General features: G+C 45.2%; 1 protein-coding gene across 2 annotated transcripts in view; it reads left to right on the top strand.

The window, feature by feature from the left end:
* ANTXR1 (ANTXR cell adhesion molecule 1) overlaps positions 1-19,352 on the top strand; it is a 126,531-nt gene that overhangs the window by 49,252 nt on the left and 57,927 nt on the right. For both annotated transcript variants that reach the window (XM_035118587.3, XM_088670877.1), the window contains exons 11-12: positions 13,919-13,988; positions 14,856-14,934. In XM_035118587.3, the coding sequence (XP_034974478.2) occupies positions 13,919-13,988; positions 14,856-14,934 (149 nt within the window). The remainder of the gene's footprint in view (positions 1-13,918; positions 13,989-14,855; positions 14,935-19,352) is intronic.

The raw sequence follows: 19,352 nt of genomic DNA, 5'->3' as shown, positions 1-19,352 counted from the left end.
GTAACATTTACAAATCCAGGTGTGTGTGTGAGAGAGAGAGAGTGAAAGAGAGAGAAAGGGGTGGGGGTGGCTGGATAAAAGTAGATCCACCTTCTTTCTTCCACGTGGAATTTTATATCAAGTTGAAGATTAAGCATCTGGTGTCAATTTAAAAAGCTTAAGCACGACAGAACGGTCCATTAGAGAGAATGATATATTTTTTTTGCCCCAGCCTTTTTCACTGTCTATACAACAGCTGACCCTGTGACATAACCACCTATATTATTCATTTGCCTCCAGCTCCTTGTCCCTCCACCCACTCACAACCCAAGGCTGTCGTAAGTTGCTTTGGCTCTCCGAATGCTTCGATGCAAAGCAGGGGAAATAATAGCACGATTCCGGCCTGGTTTTCATTACAGCATGAGCAAAACACTTCTTTCCCATTTGCTGGGCTCCTGAGCAGGCGATTTTTCTGGCTTGGAGAATCCAGCGTTGTCTCTCCGACTGCATTCTGACTTCCCCACAAAATAAACTTCGGGCTGTTTTTTTTAAAGTTTTTTTTAAAGGGGCTCTTTTGTTGGAGGAAATATTCTGTGCTGCCACCATAGCGAGAGTTGGAAAAACATCTGTGCCAGAATAAGCAACATTTCTGGATGGTGTGAAGATTTCCAAGGGTTGCATGACTGAAGATCCACTGGCAAGGAAGCAGATGATATGTAAAAATTCAAAGTGCATGATCCCTAAATTGACTACAGTGTGACACATAAAACCAGCCACACTTCGGGTTCTCTCCAATAGTAAATAAAAATGATCAAGAATTAGGGGTGAACAGTTAGGTAGTGTCAGGATACTTTCAGTGGCTCCCGGCTGATTGCCCAGGAAGTATAAAGCCAAGGAAAAGTTTCTTACTGTCCTTTTTTATTTCAGTCTTTACAGAGCGAGGCTATAGAACCCAGTCTCTTGGATAATAGTGTTGTCCCGAGTGAAACCTCACCCCCACCCTGTGTCGCCCACGTTGTCATTTTCACCGTCTCTTCTACGGGTGCTGCTACGTGCCCTCTGCCTTTGAGCTCTTTGCTCTCCTACTTTTAAGGCTCACTGGGTTCTGGGAGATGGAGGGTCTGGAAAGCTTTCTAATGCTGGGTGTTATTCTGGCTTTCCCATTATTTCCCAGCTTTCCCCCTCATTTGCCTCTGAGCTGTGACCTCCCTCAAACCCCTGTTGTAAATCTATACTGTCGCCGTCGTCTTCCTCCTCCTCCTCGGTGCAGTCCCTGACGGGTAGCCAGGTTCGCTGTTACCGAATTATTCAGGGTGCTTAAAACAAAAAGGGATTTCGAAGAGCTCCAAAAGGATCTCTCCAAACTGAGGGAATGGGAAGTAAAATGGCAAATGTGATTCACTGTAAGCAAATGCAAAGTGGGGCATGTTGGGGCAAAAATAATAATCATCAGAATGTCACATATATGTTAATGGGGTCTGAATTGGTGGTAACTGCCCGGAGATGAGATCTTAGGATCGTAGTGCATATCATGAGGAGTTTGGCCCAGTATGCAACAGCTTCGAAAAGATGAATGCCATGATAGGAATCCCTAGGAAAGGGATTGAAAACTGCTGATATCACAATGCCATTTTACAAATCTATGGTACGACCACATTTGGAATACTGTGTACAGTTGGGGTCGCTCACCTCCAGAAGGATATTGTGCAGTTGGAAAAGATTCAGAAAAGGGCAACCGAGATGATCAAGGGGCTGGGGAAACTCCCCTATGAAGAAAGGTTGCAGAGTTTGGGACTTTTTAGCTGAGTGAAAAAGGCGAGTTAGAGGTGACACTATAGAAGTTTATAAAATTAATGCATGGCATAATTCCCCCTCATAACACCAGAACTCACTGGGGGCAGTGATGGCCACCAAATTGGCCATCCCTTTAAAAGAGGATTAGACAATTTCCTGGAGGAGAGGGCTATCGAGGGCAGCTAGCTATGATGACAACGGTATGTTCTGCCTCCATTGTCAGAGGCTTTATGTCATTAAATACCAGTTGTTGGGAACTGCAGGTGGGCAGAGTGGTGTTGAACTCATATCCAGCTTGCAGGCTTCCCATGAGCATTCATGGAGTCTGTCCACAGCTACTAGGCATGATCTGCCTCCATCGCAGGAAGCAGTAATGGTCCCAAATACTCGTTGCTGGAAGCCACAGGAGGAGAGAGTGCTCTTGTTCTCAAATCCTCCTTGCAAGTTTCCCACGGGCATCTGTTTGGTGTTAGTGGCAAGGACAAAATACAGGTAGAAAAGGAGAATTCCCTCGGTGTCAAGATCCAGATTTGGGGCAATTACTCTTTGGCGAGGCTCATCTAATTACTTTTTCAAATTTGGTATCCCAGTTTCGAATGCATCGTGATTTTTGTTTCGCAAGAAGGCTTTCCAGGGAGCAGCCAGATGGAATGATGGACACCAGTTTTTGTTTGTGCTGCAGAGGGGAGGAGGGGAACAGCCGAAGGAGAAAGCTGTCTGTATTGGTGATGAAGCAGCAACGGATGATCAAGCAAAAAATGAGCCCTCCCCACTTGCCAGCTAAACTTGCATTCCCTTGGGGATGTCAGACTACAAAGGATGAGCAGATTTATTGTGGGGAAGGCAAAGGGAACCTTACGAAACCTTCTCAGGAAGTGGAAGCACAAGACCTTGAATCATGGCATGGATGAAAGAGGCTGGCTAAGGGACCCCAACCTGGTCCCCTCCAGATGTTTTGGACTACAACTTCCACCAGCTCCAGGCTGTGGTGCCGTAGGATACTGGGGCTGATGGGATGCAGTGGTCCAAAACATCTGGACTTTTAGGCTGGGGGAGGCTGAACTAAGCTAATATCACCTTGGGGTGATATTCAGCTACATCTTACAAAGACAGCGTGGTGTAGTGCATACCCTCCGACATTTCTCCAATGAAAATAGGGACGTCCCATTCCATAATGATAATTTTACTATTTGTACCCTACCCATCTTATTGGGTTGCCCCAGCCACTCTGGTCAGATCCCAACATATATAAAAACATAAAACATTAAATAATAAAAAACAAAATTCGCTATACTTACTTACTTACTTATCAAACCTTTATTAGGCATTATGCAAATAAAACCATAAAAGAGAAAATAACATATAAAAGCCTTGAAATATATATAAAAAGGCAGCAGTTGGCTACATACATATATATATATATATATATATATATATACATACAGAATCAGTGGTTTTCCTAGTTAACCTGCTCCTTGGAGGACTGCTACCAAAAACTCGGCTACCCCCGCCGTTACCCTTTGGTCAATGTCAGATAGGCAGAATCCCACACTTTCACCTTGCTGGGGTTCCAGACCACCCAAAAGAGGGGACAGCACACGTTGACGGAGCGTACTGTACAATGGGCAATGAAAGAGAATATGCTCTACAGTGTCCGGGACATTCATAGAACATCTGCAGAATCTTTTGTTTCTAGGAATGTTTTGGTATCTTCCCCTGACAAATGCCGAGGGAAAAACATTCAAACGGGCCAGCATAAAAGCCCTACGTTGGGCTGGGATTATTAACTTAGTGACGTAATTGGCTCTGCTATCTAAGATACTTAAATCATAGAATATGGGGGAGCAAATTTTGTTTACAGCTGCCATAATATTTTGTCTCTCGACATCCTTTAGTCTAGTTAGGATATTATGGAAAATGTATTGCTCGTTAGAATTGTACAGGGGCTCCAGCTCGATGCCTAAAGATTCAATCTTTTTTTCAAGGTACTGATACCATCTTGATTTATAGGAGTCTTTGAGCAAATCAGCGAGCAGACTTGATGGGGGGCAGCGAAAATGGCAGCGTAACCAGTATTTTATTGAGGTGGTCCAGGCCCAATATTCCATTGTGTGTATGCCTATTTCTGCACACATTGTTTCATATTTGATCACAGTTGGGAGTCCAAGAATACGTCTCAGAAAGCTGGAGTGAATCTTTTTTAAATCACTGTTATATGCTTGGACCCATAGCGGGATTCCATAGAATATCTGGGATTGCACTTTTGTTTGAAATATCTGATTGGCCGCAGGAATAAATTGATTACCTTTCTGATAATAAAAACGGGCAACTGCTGATGAGGTGCACTTTGCCTGTTTTATGGCATTTGTGCGATGATTTGCCCACCCTAAATTGCTCTGGAATAAGATTCCCAGATACCTATAGATTTTCACTTGTTGGATTTCTTGCCCTCTTATTTTCCATTTCTCTAATTTCCAACCATTCGAGAAGACCAAAATTTTTGTCTTCTCATAATTTATAGAGAGTTTGTTACATTCGCAGTAAAGGATCAGAGAAGATATAAGACGTTTCAGACCCAAGCTCGTTAATGATAGTAGGACAGCATCGTCTGCGTATAATAAGAGAGGAACTGGGTTCTGATTAAGTTTAGGGGCATGTGATTCTATTTTTTGGAGGTGATCTGGCAAGTCTGATAAAAATAAATTAAATAGAAAGGGGGCAAGAATACACCCTTGTTTTACCCCTTTCGAGTTTGGGATGTCTGATGAAAGGTGACCTTTGGTGTTAAGTTTGACCTGACTGGTATTGGAAGAGTATAGATTTTGTATTAGAATCAATAAGCGCTGGTCAATTTTTAATTCTGCGAGTTTCCTCCACAGCTTTGGGCGGTCAATTGAGTCGAAGGCACCACGAAAGTCTACAAAAGCAGCATATATCTTAGATTGCCTTTGGGATCTGTATTTCTCAACCAAATGCATAAGTATAAGGCAGTGGTCTAAAGTAGAGCAACCTTTAGAGAAACCTATTTGTTCTTTCCCTGGTAAATTTAGATTTTTCATCCAGGTAAGGAGTTTAGATAAAAGGTGCTTAGCGTAGATTTTCCCTATCACTGATAATAGGCTTATCGGTCTATAATTCCTTGGTTCTTTTGAGTCGCCATTTTTAAAGATTGGGATAATTATTGATCTTAACCATATCTCAGGTATGATCCCATATTTATCTATGAGAGTAAACAATTGAGCTAAGGGTTCTGCCCACCAATCTATATAGGTCTTGAATAATTCTATCGGTAGACCGTCTGGCCCAGGAGATTTCCCCGATTTGAAATTTTTAACTATCTCTCTAATTTCCTCTTCTTCTACCCTTGGCCACTCCTGGAGTTTATTGATTTTATTTTTAGTGGTCTCATTTCCTTTAAGTTCACTGTGTAGATTGTTAAATACAGATGTAAAGTATTGGGACCATTTGGATTCTGCAATTGGTGGAAGAGTTAGTTGATTTTCGGCTTTCAGTCCTCCGTACACTAGGTTCCAGAACGCTTTGTTGTTTTTACTCTGAATTGAGTCGAATAATTGTAGCCATTTTTGGGTTGCATATTTCTGTTTCTTTTCGGCCAGAATGTAATGATATTTTCTTTTTTCATCAAGATAAGAGGGCTCTAGTTTACTGCGATTATTTTTAAATGTTTGGCGCAGTTTTCTTTTTAGCTGGAAACATTCATCATCAAACCAAGGGCTAGTGCTATGTTTAAGTACCCAAACCTTAGGTGGAGTACTAAGCTCTACGAACATTTGGAAGATTTCATTATAAATTTTCGGAATATCACTGTGGGAATTAGTGGTCTTTAAGTTGGATAATACTTGTTTTCTCAGGTTGGCTGTAAGTTTTTGCCCCACTGCTGCACTCATTTCCTGGGACCATTTTAATTGGGTCATTTGTTTGTATTGAGAAGGTTCTATGATATTGTACTTGGTTATTTTGGTTTCATCCTTTAAGTTAATAGACAACGATAATGGCTGATGGTCACTTTCAGTACGCGTTCCAATTTTGAGGTCCATGATCGTATTTATAATATTATAAGGGACAAGAATATAATCGATGACACTGCATCCTCGGGGGGAGAAGTATGTAAACTCCCCGCTTCTATCGCCTTTTGTTGAACCGTTCACAATCTGCAAATTAAAGTTGTTACATAATTCAAGTAGGTGTAAGCCTTCATTGTTTACAACCCTATCTCTGGAGAATCGTCGTATTTTCAGGGCATGTGCGATATCATTATCAGTATTCCAATTTAGTTTGCTACATAGTTGTTCATTGTTGGTTCCCACTCTGGCATTAAAATCACCTGCTATTATCAGTGAGGCATTTGGGTATTTATCGGTCAAATTTTCTATATAAAAGGTTAGTTGTGACCAATTTTCACTGCTGCTATTGTTTTTGGTTGGGGGGATATAGACATTTACAAGTAGCAAAGTATCGTCTTTTTGGGTTAAAAGTAGAGCTTGTGCAAGTGGTAAGCATTTTTCTAGCTGCTTGATTTCAAACCCTAAGTTGTCTTTGATCATACAGCAGAACCCTGCTTTCGGCCGGCCCTTCGTGTTTGTTTTCAATGCGGGTTTCGTATAGGAGGTGAATCCATTGATTTTAATATCTCTAGTTGACCATGTTTCTTGTAGAAGTATTAATTCAAAATCTTTAAAGAAGTTCATTAGGTCTGGGTCTCCGTCTTTGTTTCCCCACCCTGCAATATTCCAGGACAGCAAGCGTAGGATCCGTTTTTGAGTTGGTGGCTGGTTGACGGCATTTAGTCATTCTAGTTCTGTTATTGAGTCCAGCGAGAGATTTTGTCTTGTGCAGATACAGCCATTTGTCGCTGCTTTCGGTGGGGAACATATTGGTGGATCTTCTAGATTCTTTTTTAAAGTGCGGGAAATTAAAATTTCCTCCCTTTCTTGATTTTCTTCCTTAACTGTTCCTTGTTCCTGAGAAATTTCTGTGGTTGGCGGACTGTTATGGACAGTAGGACTGTTTTCAGTCTCTACTTCCATTTCTTTGGCCTCATTTGATGTTGAGCTCAGTGTGTCAGGTCTGTTGGAGGTCGTCTTTTGTTCGACAATGTTAGAGTCCTTTGTGGTACTTAAATAAGGGGTACCTATTTCGTTTGGAGCTAGTATTTGATATCTCAGCCAGGAATTTGTGGTCTCGTTACTGGAGTTTTTCCTTGCCATTTCATATTCTAAAGGAGGCTGGATTTGAAGCTCTGCATCTATACATTTAAAAGTTCCATTAGTAGCTCTCTTTTTGACTATGCATTTTGGGGAGAAGGCTGGTAAATGTAAAGTTTGATTGTGTATTGTTTCTCCTGCATTTTGTTGACCTTGTTGGTGTATTTCGGTCAATCTGGCCTGTAGTTTCATCAATTTACTGAGTATGTTTATTTGTTCTTTATCTGGTAGCTTGATAAAGTTACTCAGCAGATCTTCTTCTTCTGGGACTGTCCAGTCTATTGTGTCGAGGGCGAGGCTGTTATTTGATGCTACAGTCACATGGTTTGGGAGCTTGGATTTTTCTTGCGTGATTTCCCGGGTAGCTGGCTGTGGTTTCTCCCATCTACTGGGTTCTTCCACAGGAGTAGGGCAGATGTCGGCTTCTGGTGGAATGGCCTTGTTCATCTTGTTCTGTCTTTTAGATGCAATCAATGGTCTGAGTGATATATCTTCAAAGTGTCGATGCGGAATAATTCCTTTCTGGGCTAAATGAGCCTTTTCCCTTAAGATTTTGGTTGGAATTCTATGACTACCAAATCTTAGTAGTACTTTTTTGGAATATCCATCGTTAGTGAGCCTCTTGACTGCTTTTAAGTCAATGCTTCCACCCTCAAGGCCTAGGAGCAGATTTAGATGATGTCTGGCCCAGAAGGATGACTCCCAGTAAGGTAGGGGCCCTCTATATGGAAAAATGTGGAGAACAATCTCACATGGCCTCAGTATCAGGTTGACTGAGTGAGGGGGGCTTCCTCTGGTTTTTGGCTGGTTTAGAGGTATAAATTTGTATTTGTTCTGTTTATCTCCAGGGCTTGTTAAGGATGGCAAAAAGGGAGTGAGTTGCCTCCTTTCATCTGGGTTATCCAGCTTCTTGGAGATGTTTTGTAATTGTTCAAAGATTTTTTGAACTGTTTGAGCAGTCAATAGGCAGCATTCCTCCAGCAGCTCCACCTTTCTATCAATTAGTACTTGTGCCTCGATTATGGGAGTAGTAGCCTTGTCCTCATTTATTCCTAGGGATATCTCTTCAACTGTCTTTCCATGTAAAGGGTTGAGGAAGGTTTTGGGAGGAGATATGTGCTGTTTTTGAGGTAGCAGGTAATTATCTAGATTACTCTGTTTGAAACCAGAGGGCTCTGCGTCAGTTTCCGTATCAGGACACCTGAGTCTTTTGGCTCTTCTCATTGCTAGATTCTTCTTAAATCAATGAGATCAGACTTCTAAATAGAGTGATAAAGTGATAAAGTTCTTAGGTAGCAATCTCATTCAGTTCTCATTCAGTCCTGGCTGGCCTGCTGCGAGGAGTTTAAAACCGGGTCCAATTAGAGCACTCCTTTGAAGTATCCCCCCCCCCTTCTCAGTTTGCTAAAACAACTGAGATGTTTGGGGGTCCACGAAGTTAGAGGTGGTGGGAGAAATTTGTGGTTTTATGAATTTGTAGTTTTTGGGGTTAAAAGCCCATTAGAAGTCCTTAAAGATCCTCGGAATAAGTTTGTCACGAGGAGTCAACGAGAAACTGGGAGGGAGTGCCTTAATGCCCGGGAGGGAATGTCTGAGAGCCTTCGTTAAAACTTCATTAACTTCATTAAGTCCCGGCACCGAGGTGGATAAGATAAGATGTTCAAAAGCACAACGAAGTAGTGAAAGGAAATAAAATCCAAAAGAAGGAGGAGAGCCAGCAACAAAGGCATTTAGTTAAAAGATTTCTTTGAGCTCCGATAAGAGCGTCTTACCTCGGCGCCATCTTTTTGTTTCCCCCAAATTCGCTATACAGGGATGCCTTCCGTTGGAACCGGGGGGCGGGGGGTATAACTCCATACCCCCCAACATTTCTCCAATGAAAATAAGGGACATCCTAAGGAAAAATGGGATATTCCAGGATCAAATCAGAAACCAGGATGGTTTCTCTAAATCAGGGATGTCCCTTGATAGGGACACTTAGAGCAGTGGTCCTCAACCTTGGGCCTCCAGATGTTTTGAGACTACAATTCCCATGATCCCTGACCACTGGTCCTGCTAGCTAGGGATCATGGGAGTTGTAGGCCAAAAACATCTGGAGGCCCAAGGTTGAGGACCACTGACTTAGAGGATCTGGTAGTGGTTAGAGTGTCAGCAAGGCCCTGCAAGACCAGAGTTCGAATCCCCCCTCGGACATGAAGCTCACTTGGGCAAGTCATTGCTTCTCTCAGCCTAAACTACTTCAAGGGGTGGTTGTGGGGACTGAATGAGAAGGGGGTAATGGTTGTGCATTTAATCCCCACAACAATCCTGTGAGGTAGGCTAGGCTGAGAGGCACTGACTGGGTCCCAAGGTCACCTCATGAGCTTCGTGGCTGAGTGAGGATTTGAAAACTACCCTCCCAGGTTCTAGTCCGACCCTGTAGTCACGATACTACTGTGGCCGAGTGACTCTTAAGAATAAAGTGAGTGAAAAGTTTCTCCAGGTGAACAAGAAGAGATGTCTTACAGTAGTCCCTTTTATGCCAGAAGTTTCTAACATAACTGGGCTGGGCTGGTGGACTAGGTATAAAAAACAAAACAAAACCCCCACGTTGTGGACTAGTAACTTGCTTCTTGGGAGAAAAGCAATGACAAACCTAGACAGCATCTTAAAAAGCAGAGACATCACCTTGCCTACAAAGGTCCGTATAGTTAAAGCTATGGTTTTCCCAGTAGTGATGTATGGAAGTGAGAGCTGGACCATAAAGAAGACTGATCGCCGAAGAATTGATGCTTTTGAATTATGGTGCTGGAGGAGACTCTTGAGAGTCCCATGGACTGCAAGAAGATCAAACCTATCCATTCTGAAGGAAATCAGCCCTGAGTGCTCACTGGAAGGACAGATCGTGAAGCTGAGGCTCCAATACTTTGGCCACCTCATGAGAAGAGAAGAATCCTTGGAAAAGACCTTGATGTTGGGAAAGATGGAGGGCACAAGGAGAAGGGGACGACAGAGGATGAGATGGTTGGACAGTGTTCTCGAAGCTACCAACATGAGTTTGACCAAACTGCGGGAGGCAGTGGAAGACAGGAGTGCCTGGCGTGCTATGGTCCATGGGGTCACGAAGAGTTGGACACGACTAAACGACTAAACAACAACAACTTGCAAGGTTGTGTTGAGTACTGTTGACATTGATAAAAGTAATGGGGGAAATATTCGGAGCAAAGAAAACCAAAATGAGTGTTGTGAGACGTTATATCTCTCTGAGGGATTTTCCTGAGGTGACTGGGAACAAACTGGGAATAATGGGTCAACCTTGTTATGCCTGGGAGCAGAAATGCCAGGCTCATCCAGACTCCAGCCCAGCTGGTCTCCTTGCAGTTAGTCGCCAACACTGTTTACTACAAGATGCTTTGGGTTCCTGCATAATCATGTTGAGTAACTCAAAGAAAAGACCGTGTGTCGGCCCAACTCAAGAGGAAATGAAAAGCAGGCTTTGGGGCTAAAGTGGGATTAAGGCTGTTCTTTGGAATTGTCTAAAATAATCACATAAGATTGTCAAGGCCAAAAGGTTAAAAAGATGCTATGATCCTTTCAGCTCAGCTGAAGATGGTTCCACAACCTAGCTGATGTTTTTCTGCAGCAGTTGGATTTTGCTGTAAAATGGTCAAAACTGACCAATGCCGACTCAACCAAACTGGCCAGGTCAGGGTTTGAGTCCTGGTCTCCCAGGTCTTAGTCCGACACTCTAACCACTGTGCAATGCTGGTTCTCTCCGAGGGACCTTTTCAAAATGGAAGCCATGTTTAGAGAAAAGGCGAGTAAGAGGTGAAATGATAGATGTTTCTAAACTTATGCATAGCATGAAGAAAGTGAATTCCTCATAACACTGGAATTCGTGGACATCCAATGAAGCTGAATGTTGGAAGATTCCTGGCAGATAAAAGGAAGTCCTCCTTCATGCAGGGTATAGTTAAACTATGGAACTCTCTCCTGCAGGAGGCAGAGATGTCCACCAACATAGGGTTACCGGACGTCTCTGTTTCCTGGGGACACTCCCCGGATTTGCGAATAAGTCCCCGGACAAATTCCATCCCCGGAAAGTCCCTGGATTTCATCTAATGTCCCCAGGAAATGCAGCAGCAGGAGTCTCAGTAGCCCGGAAAAGTTGACTCTGGCTGGCTTCAGGAGCTGCTCGGAAGTCCCCATCTGATGGTGGTGCAGGGGCTCTAAGATGCAGCTTCCGGGCTGCCTCCACCTTCCCTGACCCCAGCAACTCAGCTGTGAAGGGAGGCTTCACGCTGCCGATCAGAGCTTGCATGCAAGCAGGAAGGGGCAGGGATCTCTCAGTTGGGCAACGGGAAGCCCCCTTTCCCAGCTGAGGGATCGCCGTCCCCTCCTGCTTGCACGCACGTAGGAATGGGATTGGGGCTGCTCCGACGGGAAGGGAGGCATCGCGCTGCCCGAGCCTCGCCGCCGCCGCTGCTCTCGGCCCTCCTTCTCCACCTTCCATGCCTGACTCACCGCGCACCGCTTCCCCACCACCACCACTGAACAGCCAACAACTCGTGGGCTGCCCAGGCTCATGGAGAAAGGAGATAGAAGCCTCGGAGGAAGGGGAAACATGGCGGTTGAGGTCAAGGCAGCTGCCAGCCCTCTGCCACCGCCATCGCTGCAGCATCAACGTCCCGAACGTGTATTAATTAATCAAAGTGTCCCTGGATTCATTGAAAAAAATCTGGTAACCTTACACCAACACTGATGGCTTAAAAAGAAGATCAGATGAATTAATGGAGGAGAGGGCTATCAATGGCTACTAGTTGCTGGAACCCACAGGTTCTGCTTTCAGACTTCCTATGGACATATACCCTCCAACGTTTCTCCGATGAAATAGGGACGTCCTAGTCCATAATAATAATTTTGCTATTTATACATATGACTGGGTTGCCCCAGCCACTCTGGGCAGCTTCCAACATACCGTATATAAAAACATAATAAAACATTTAAACATATTTTTTTAAAAAAATATCACTATACAGGGATGCCTTCTGTTGGCACGGGGGGTGGGGGCAGATAACTCCATACCCTCCCACATTTCTCCAGTGAAAATAGGGACATCCTAAGGAAAAGCGGGACATTCCAGGATCAAATCAGAAACTTGGACCACTTCTGTAAAGCACTGTCCCTGAGAAATTGGGACACTTGGAAGGTCTGTGGTTAGCTACTGTGAGAACAGGATGCATTGGCCTGATCCAGTAAGTTTTTCTTATGTTCTTATGTTTCTGTTCCTCAGGATGAGGCAGCCCAACCCTCATCTGGAGTGGAGGACAGGACACATGTAATGCAAACTTCAGGGCTTGGCAGTTTATTTCTGCGCTTTTCTGATCTTTCTCTTCCTCCCCCCCCCCAATAAGATTTTTATTGAGGTTTTCCTATCATACAATAAGATTGCAGCCATGTAAGATGCAAAGCAAGAGAAAGGGGAAATCGAGAAAAAGAGAGAAAAAGAGAAAGGGGAAAAAACAAAGAAAGCAGAAACGGAGAAAGATTAGCAAAAATTACAAATGAGGGACTTCTGAATCTCCATCTGCTGGTGGAATTACTTATTTATTTATAAAATATATAGAAATATAAGTTATTATTTAAATGATTATTTAAAACCATTGGTCAATGCGAACAACTATCTGCTCCACGTTCTGTTAAGCGGTATTTCCTCTAAATTACAGTGTCTCGTAGTAATTCATTTCCTTTTTTGGTCTTGCTTATCTTTTGAGACTTGATTTATTGCCCATTTCTCTATGAATTGAAACCATTGGGAAACAAACTTTTTTCAATACCGTTGCCATCCATGATGAGATATCCTTCCATAGAAATAGGACTTTAAAAATTATTGAAAGATTTTCATGGATAACAAAGGTACCTGTACCGTCTCTGTTTTCAGTTCACAGAGTCCTATTTGCAAGTCAGTTACATTCAGTGTGAGATGCTGCTGCCATAGACATTGTGAGGTTGGGGGGAGACGGGGCGGGGGAGAGAGACAGAAGATGGGATAATGATCTTTCATTCTTTTGCATACTGTATGTGCAGAGTTTTGTCTCCAGTGTATGGTGGGTAGGTTCTTTGCTTGCTTGTATGCTTGCTTTTGTTGGTGGCGTGAGAGGCTGGAGAGCCCAGAGCATGGCAGCTTGCATTCAGTTGGCTGCAGTGGGTTTTGTTTGTGTGTGGAGGGGAAGGGGGATGTTGGGTCAAATTAGCCATATCAATTTGTATTCTGTCGGTGTGTGTGTGTGTGTGTGTGTGTTAGCTTGTTGTCTTGTTGAGCTGCGTATGTAATGAAGGGGAGCCACACCGGGCTGAAGGCATCATCTTTTGTCCCTGTGCTAGTTTCAGTTCGTCGGTTAGTTTTTCTAGTAGGGCTGTTTCCCATACAGTTTGGTACCAGTGGTCCATGTTCACTCCCAATAGGTCCCCCCAGTGTCCCCCCCAGTGCTGCTGTTCTTAATTGTATAGGATTTTTTGAAAATTGCATTTATTTGGAAACATCAGCTGTGGTTTTATTATGTATACAGGTATATTTGTCTACTGCCTTGTATGTGAGGTTTGCATGTGAGCCTAAGCAGAGCTGTCTACCCTTGTTTTCCATATCTTATTGAGGATTTTGCTTGCTGTGCTGTATAGCACAGGAGGACCCAGGTTTGGGTGGAAATGGGTATATAACTGGGGATACAAACGTGGGGTGGGGTGGGGTGAGATTATGGCTATTTCAGTTTGCTGTGAACTGCCCCCCCCCAAAAAAAAACCAACCCCCACTGGTGAAGAGCACTGTAAGCATGTTCTTTGGTAAAACAAATCCAGTCGCCACCACTTTAAATTGCCGCCTGCGAACTTTGTTCTGCGCAACTCCCATGCACTCAGACTGCCTTCTCTGCTTCTCTTTTCAGATGAGAAACCATTCAAGGTGGAGGACACCTACCTGCTCTGCCCTGCACCTGTGCTGCGAGAAGTTGGCATGTAGGTTTGTTAGAATGTGGGACGGCTTCTACCTCTTTCTGTCTTTCTTCCGTTATGCATGTTTTCATTAGAAACCTTGAGATTGATTTAGGGGTAAGGTTTTCTTTTTTCTATGACTGCCTCCTTCCCTTTTTAATAAAACCTTTTATTTTGTGGGCTTGTTAGGATTCCTTCTGCACCTTCGGCTGAAGTTGGTGCCATTCATGCTGAAATTAGGCTAACTGGGCTACCCAAAGCAGACCTGCAGCTCCACGTCGGCAGGGCATCTCTCTCGGCACAGCTGCCCCCACCCCCTTTACTTCTTCGCAGTTGTCTTTGGCAAGAGTAGAGCCAAGACCCCCTGCTTTGTACTCCTCAAGTGATAGGAAGTTTCTGGGTCGAAAACTTTAACTGAATCTGCTTCCTTGTGATGAGACTGAACTGGAAACTCTCACTGTTGTTGGTTTTTTGTAATGTCTATCTGCAAATAAATGTGCTCATTCTTGGGAAGAATCCAGGCAGATGGGGCGAGTCTTTCCTCAGTTCCCAAGTGATGGGCAAGCAAGCGACATTGTATCCAGTGGCACGTTCTTGGCAATGGTGCTTGAGTTTGCACAGCTGGGGGGTGGGGGCAAGACCCACCCATGTGCTCTAGGGCACAGAGCCACTTCTTTAAGTCATGGTGCTTAACTAGACAGCCAAAAGTTGCTCTCACGCCGCCCGCTCCCACAGAGACAGGATTTCAAGAGTTGGAAGGGACTCATGGCATCATCCAGACTGACTCCCCTCCAAACCCACAACATCATATTTTTCATGAGCTAGGCTAGGGGGATTGTAAGTCTGTGCCCGGTTTGGGTAATGACTCTTGCCCTCCCTCCCTCTTTCTAGGGAAGCTGCTCTCCAGGTCAGCATGAACGATGGGCTCAGCTTCATCTCGAGCTCTGTCATCATATCCAGCACACACTGTGTAAGTGACCAGCTTAGAAATCCATCCTTGGGTATCGCTAAGGGAGCATCGAGAGCAATGGCTCTGCTTTGGCTACTGTTGACTTGAGTGGGAATGTGGGCTGCCTGGACTGCATGTCTTAGACACAGGTATGAAATGCAAGGGGAGAGATTATAATGGCTGAAATCTGGCAAGATTGCCTTTTGATGTTTTCATTGTTCAGTGACATTTGGTCCTGCTTATGTAATATAATTCTTCTAGGCTGAAGTCCTAGACACACTTTCTTGGGAGTAAGACCAGTTGAATTTGATGGGTCTTCTGTGCATAGGAGTGTGCTGCTAATTTGCAGAGCAGTTTAGGGAAGGGTTGGTCTGGCAGCTTCAGCTGGTTCCTTTTGGGAACCCCCTCCCTCGAAACAGCCACTTTAGCTGTCATTCTTGCACTGCAGGGGGTTGGACTAGATGACCCTTAGGGTCCCTTCCAACTCTACCATCCTATGATTCTGTAAGCCCCAGCTTCAGTGAGCTCTCGGTCACTGGACTAGATGCGCTAGAGGATATCTGCAGCAAGGCTTATCTGGGGAGGCGAGGAGTGTTGAGGAGAATCAAGACTGGTCCGAGAGGCAGCGTGGTGTAGTGGTTAGAGTACTGGGCAATCGCCTTGGAGACCAGACTAAGGCGTGAATCTTCCTGGGTGACAGTCGCCATCTCTCAGCAGAGCCTACCTCTCAGGGTTGTTGTGAGGGTAAAACGGGAGGAGGGAGAACCATGTATGCCACCTTGAGCTCCTAGGAGGAACGTAACAACAATAACAAGAAGATGATACTGTCATCATCATCATCATCATCATCATCACTATTATTAGGGCACTACCTCACCAAGTTCTGCCTGCTCTCAGCCAGCCCCATCTGTATGCCTTCTTACAGCCCGCCTAGGGGGCAGCCTTGCCTGTTAGCCTCTGTCTTCAAATTACAAGAAATGAGATTCCATCTAAACATTAGGAATAACTTTTTGAGCATAAGAGCTGTTCAATAGTGAAACGGACTCCCTCAGAAGGTGGTGGGCACTCCTTCATTGGAGGTTTCTAAGCAGAGGTTGGATGGCCACCTGTCAGAGATTATTTAACTGTGGTTCCTGCACTGCAGGGGGATTGGCCTAGATGACCTTGGGGGGGGGCTTCCAGCTCTACAATTCCAGTATTCTATGATACTCTCAGTTGCTCTCATAGTTCTCAGCAGAGAAGGGGTCGATGGGGACAAACCTGGAATTAGTTGCCTCTGATTGCCATTGGCTTTGGCTCCACCTCCTGTTGACCTTCCTTGGCATCAGACATTGCTGGTAAGAAAAGAATCATGCTTGTCTCCCTCCCTGCCCTTCCTCCCCACTGGCCAGCCATCTTCCCATCCTCCTTTGGTCCCATCTGTACAATCATCATCCTATACATTACACATTTTGGCTGGAAATCGTCTTAGATGCTGGCCAAGAAATCAAGTATCCTGCACAATCCGAGCCAACTCTGGATGGTTGGCAAGCCGATGTGGTCGAGCAGTTACCAAGCAGAACTTCCCTTGAAATTATTGGGTGTTTCGCCCAAGTGATTGCTCCCAGAGGTTTTTGTACAGGCAAAGCTCATTCCTTGTCCCTTTCTGAATCTCTCAGACAAAACTGGTGAGTTTTGTCATGTGGATTCTCAAAACAAGAAGCTAAGTTATATAATACATTTGTGGGCAGCCTAGGGAGCTGCAGTCCCCATACGCCGATGTGTGGGGATTAAAGAAAATTGGTGTCTGTGTGGGTGTGTCGTCATCCTCCTCTTAAGAACACAAGCAGCAAAATAGCCTGGAGTCACCAGGATCCTTGACATGATTAATGTATGTTGGTTTCCAAAGCTGCCATGCATGTCACTTTTTGCAGTGCTTGCAAAAACAAGGTGGTACAATTTCCTCTCGTTTTTCACTTCCCCAGAAGTATTTAATATTTCAATTTAAGCCCTCGCTGGTAACTCGATGACAAAAGGTCCCTCTGCGCATTCTTTCCTTGGGAGAGATCTTCTAGCAGCATGAAACTCAGGCTTTCTTGCACCTCCCCAACAAGGAGTGAGCTGGCTGTCGTGCATTTGTGTGAACTGGTTTCCCTTTGGCTAAAGGACTTGGGGGCTAGAAGCCCTCCTGTTCTTGGGTCTCTGATTGTGAATGGAAGGAGAGAGCAGAGAGGTGGCCAGTTCTGTTGATGACAAAAGGATCTCTCCAAACCAGGTGAAGGGGCAGTAAAATGGCAAGTGCAGTTCAATGGGCAAAAAGTCCTAACCACTTAATTTGCTGATGGGGTCTGAACTGGCAGTGACTGATCAATAAAGAGACTAGAGTTAAAGTGATTGATTGATTGATTGAATTTATATACCACCCTATCCCTGCAGGTCTCAGGGTGGTTCAAAATAACACCGTTGGTCCACCTAGCAGCTGCTTTTCAGAGTTTCAGACAGGAGCCTATCCTGAATGCTCGGTGATTCAGGGCAGATAAAAGAAAGTCCTTATTCATGCAGCACATAGTTGAACTACAGAACTTGCTGCCACAGGAGGCAGCGATGCCACTAAACTAGAGGGCTTTAAAAGGGGATTAGGCAAATTCATGGAGGAGGGGGCGATCAGTGGCTATGACAGTTGTGTTTTGGCTCCACAGTTACAGGCAGCAATGCTTCTGAATACCAGTTGCTGGAAACTACAGGAGGGGGGAGGGATCTTGTGCTCAGGTCCTGCTTGTGGTCAGCCTTTGTGAGAACAGGCTGCTTGACTTGATGGGCCATTGGCCTTATCCGGCAAGCTTTTCTTATGTTCTTGAGCCATATTCATAATAAATAAAAAAGTCGTGGATTCTTTTTCCCTGGCAGCTTAGTGTAATTTCTGTTTTCTTCAGGGTTCCCCCCCTGAACTGTTAGGAGCTATAGATCCTTGCAGCAGCAGGAGCAGCACTGAAGGCCTGAATTATGCACCAGAGCTCTTATGTAAGAAGTCTCCTTGGGTGCTATGATATTATGCGGTTTTGCCTTAAACAATATTCTGCCTGCATTGTGATACTCCAGCTGTGTTTCCTTCCTTTTCAGCCTTCATAGGGAACAGCAGGTTTTATTGCAGTGATTACCAAGTGATGAGTCAGGACATGCAGCGGTTTGGAGAGGCTTCATCAATCGGTCTCTAGGCTGCCAGGATCACTCTCAGGGCCAGGGAGCCTGAACTGAGCCTCTTTCCCCTCCTTTGGCTGGGCGAAAGGGCCCTTCTTTCTTGGTCTTTGGTTGACTTGGGCCCTTTTTCAACATGTCCGGTGTGGCTGCTGATTTCTGAGTTGCAAAACACTTCCCCTGCCTTTCCATTGGTGCAACCCAGAATCACAATTATCAAACAATTAAACAATGATCATCCAGCAATTGGGGGTGGGGAGAGAGAGTACACAGTAAGCAGCAAGTAAAAACCAGTGTGGTGAGGCTTGGTTGACTATTATTTGTTCCCTGCTAGGTACCCAAGGCCAGGGCCAGCCCACCCATGAGGGAAGGTGGGGCAAGTGCCTCAGGCAGCAGAATCCATAGGGCGGCAGATCCAGTCTGCAAGGATTGCGTCGCCTGCTGCCACTGCTTCAATGATGGTGACGGCTGCAGCATGCTCCCTGGCAGTGGCATGCAGTCAGCAGACTACGGGGACTAGACCAGTCCCCTAAATGTTCCTGGTAAATTAGAGTATTAAAGTATTAGAGGCTGGTGCAGGCACCCCCAAACTGCGGCCCTCCAGATGTTTTGGCCTACAACTCCCATGATCCCTAGCTAACGGGACCAGTGGTCGGGGAAGATGGGAATTGTAGTCCGAAACATCTGGAGGGCCGAAGTTTGGGGATGCCTGGCCTGGTGCCGCCTCCTCAAAGCCCAGGAAGCTTCTGCCCGGCTCATGTATCCAGTGTCGGGCCCCCCCACTGTCACCCTCACAAGCTGGCACCTCTGGCCCTAACTCTTCCCCTACAAAACAATTCACCGCTCGCCACTGCTCCTTGGAGGCCGGATCTGCCATCTCCTCAGCAGTGCCACCCCTCACCCCCCACCATGCCACCTCTACAGAGGCCTCCCAGCGAATTGGAGGCACTGCTGGTCTCTTTCCAGTCGGAGGGAAGAAATGGCCAGGGCTCTGCACCCGCCTGGTGTGATTCACAGCCACCCCCATGACGGCCTTTGATTCCCTCTTCAACCATCAGGTAAGGTTGATTTGATTCCCCCCCCCCAAAAAAAACTTCCTTGTTCCTGATGTAGATCTTCACTCGCCCTTTCTTCCCTGGCAGGGAGAGGGGCGCCATTTTGTGGTTTGCCTCAGGTGCCAAAATCCCTTGGGCTGGACCTGCCCATAGCTGATGATTCCTGATGCTGCCCCCTGTGGGAGGTCAGTTTCCCCTGCCTCAACCCCA

Source organism: Zootoca vivipara, chromosome 6 (assembly GCF_965207765.1).
Source record: "Zootoca vivipara chromosome 6, rZooViv2.hap1.1, whole genome shotgun sequence".
Taxonomy (NCBI): domain Eukaryota; kingdom Metazoa; phylum Chordata; class Lepidosauria; order Squamata; family Lacertidae; genus Zootoca; species Zootoca vivipara.
This window is presented reverse-complemented; position numbering and strand designations above follow the sequence as displayed.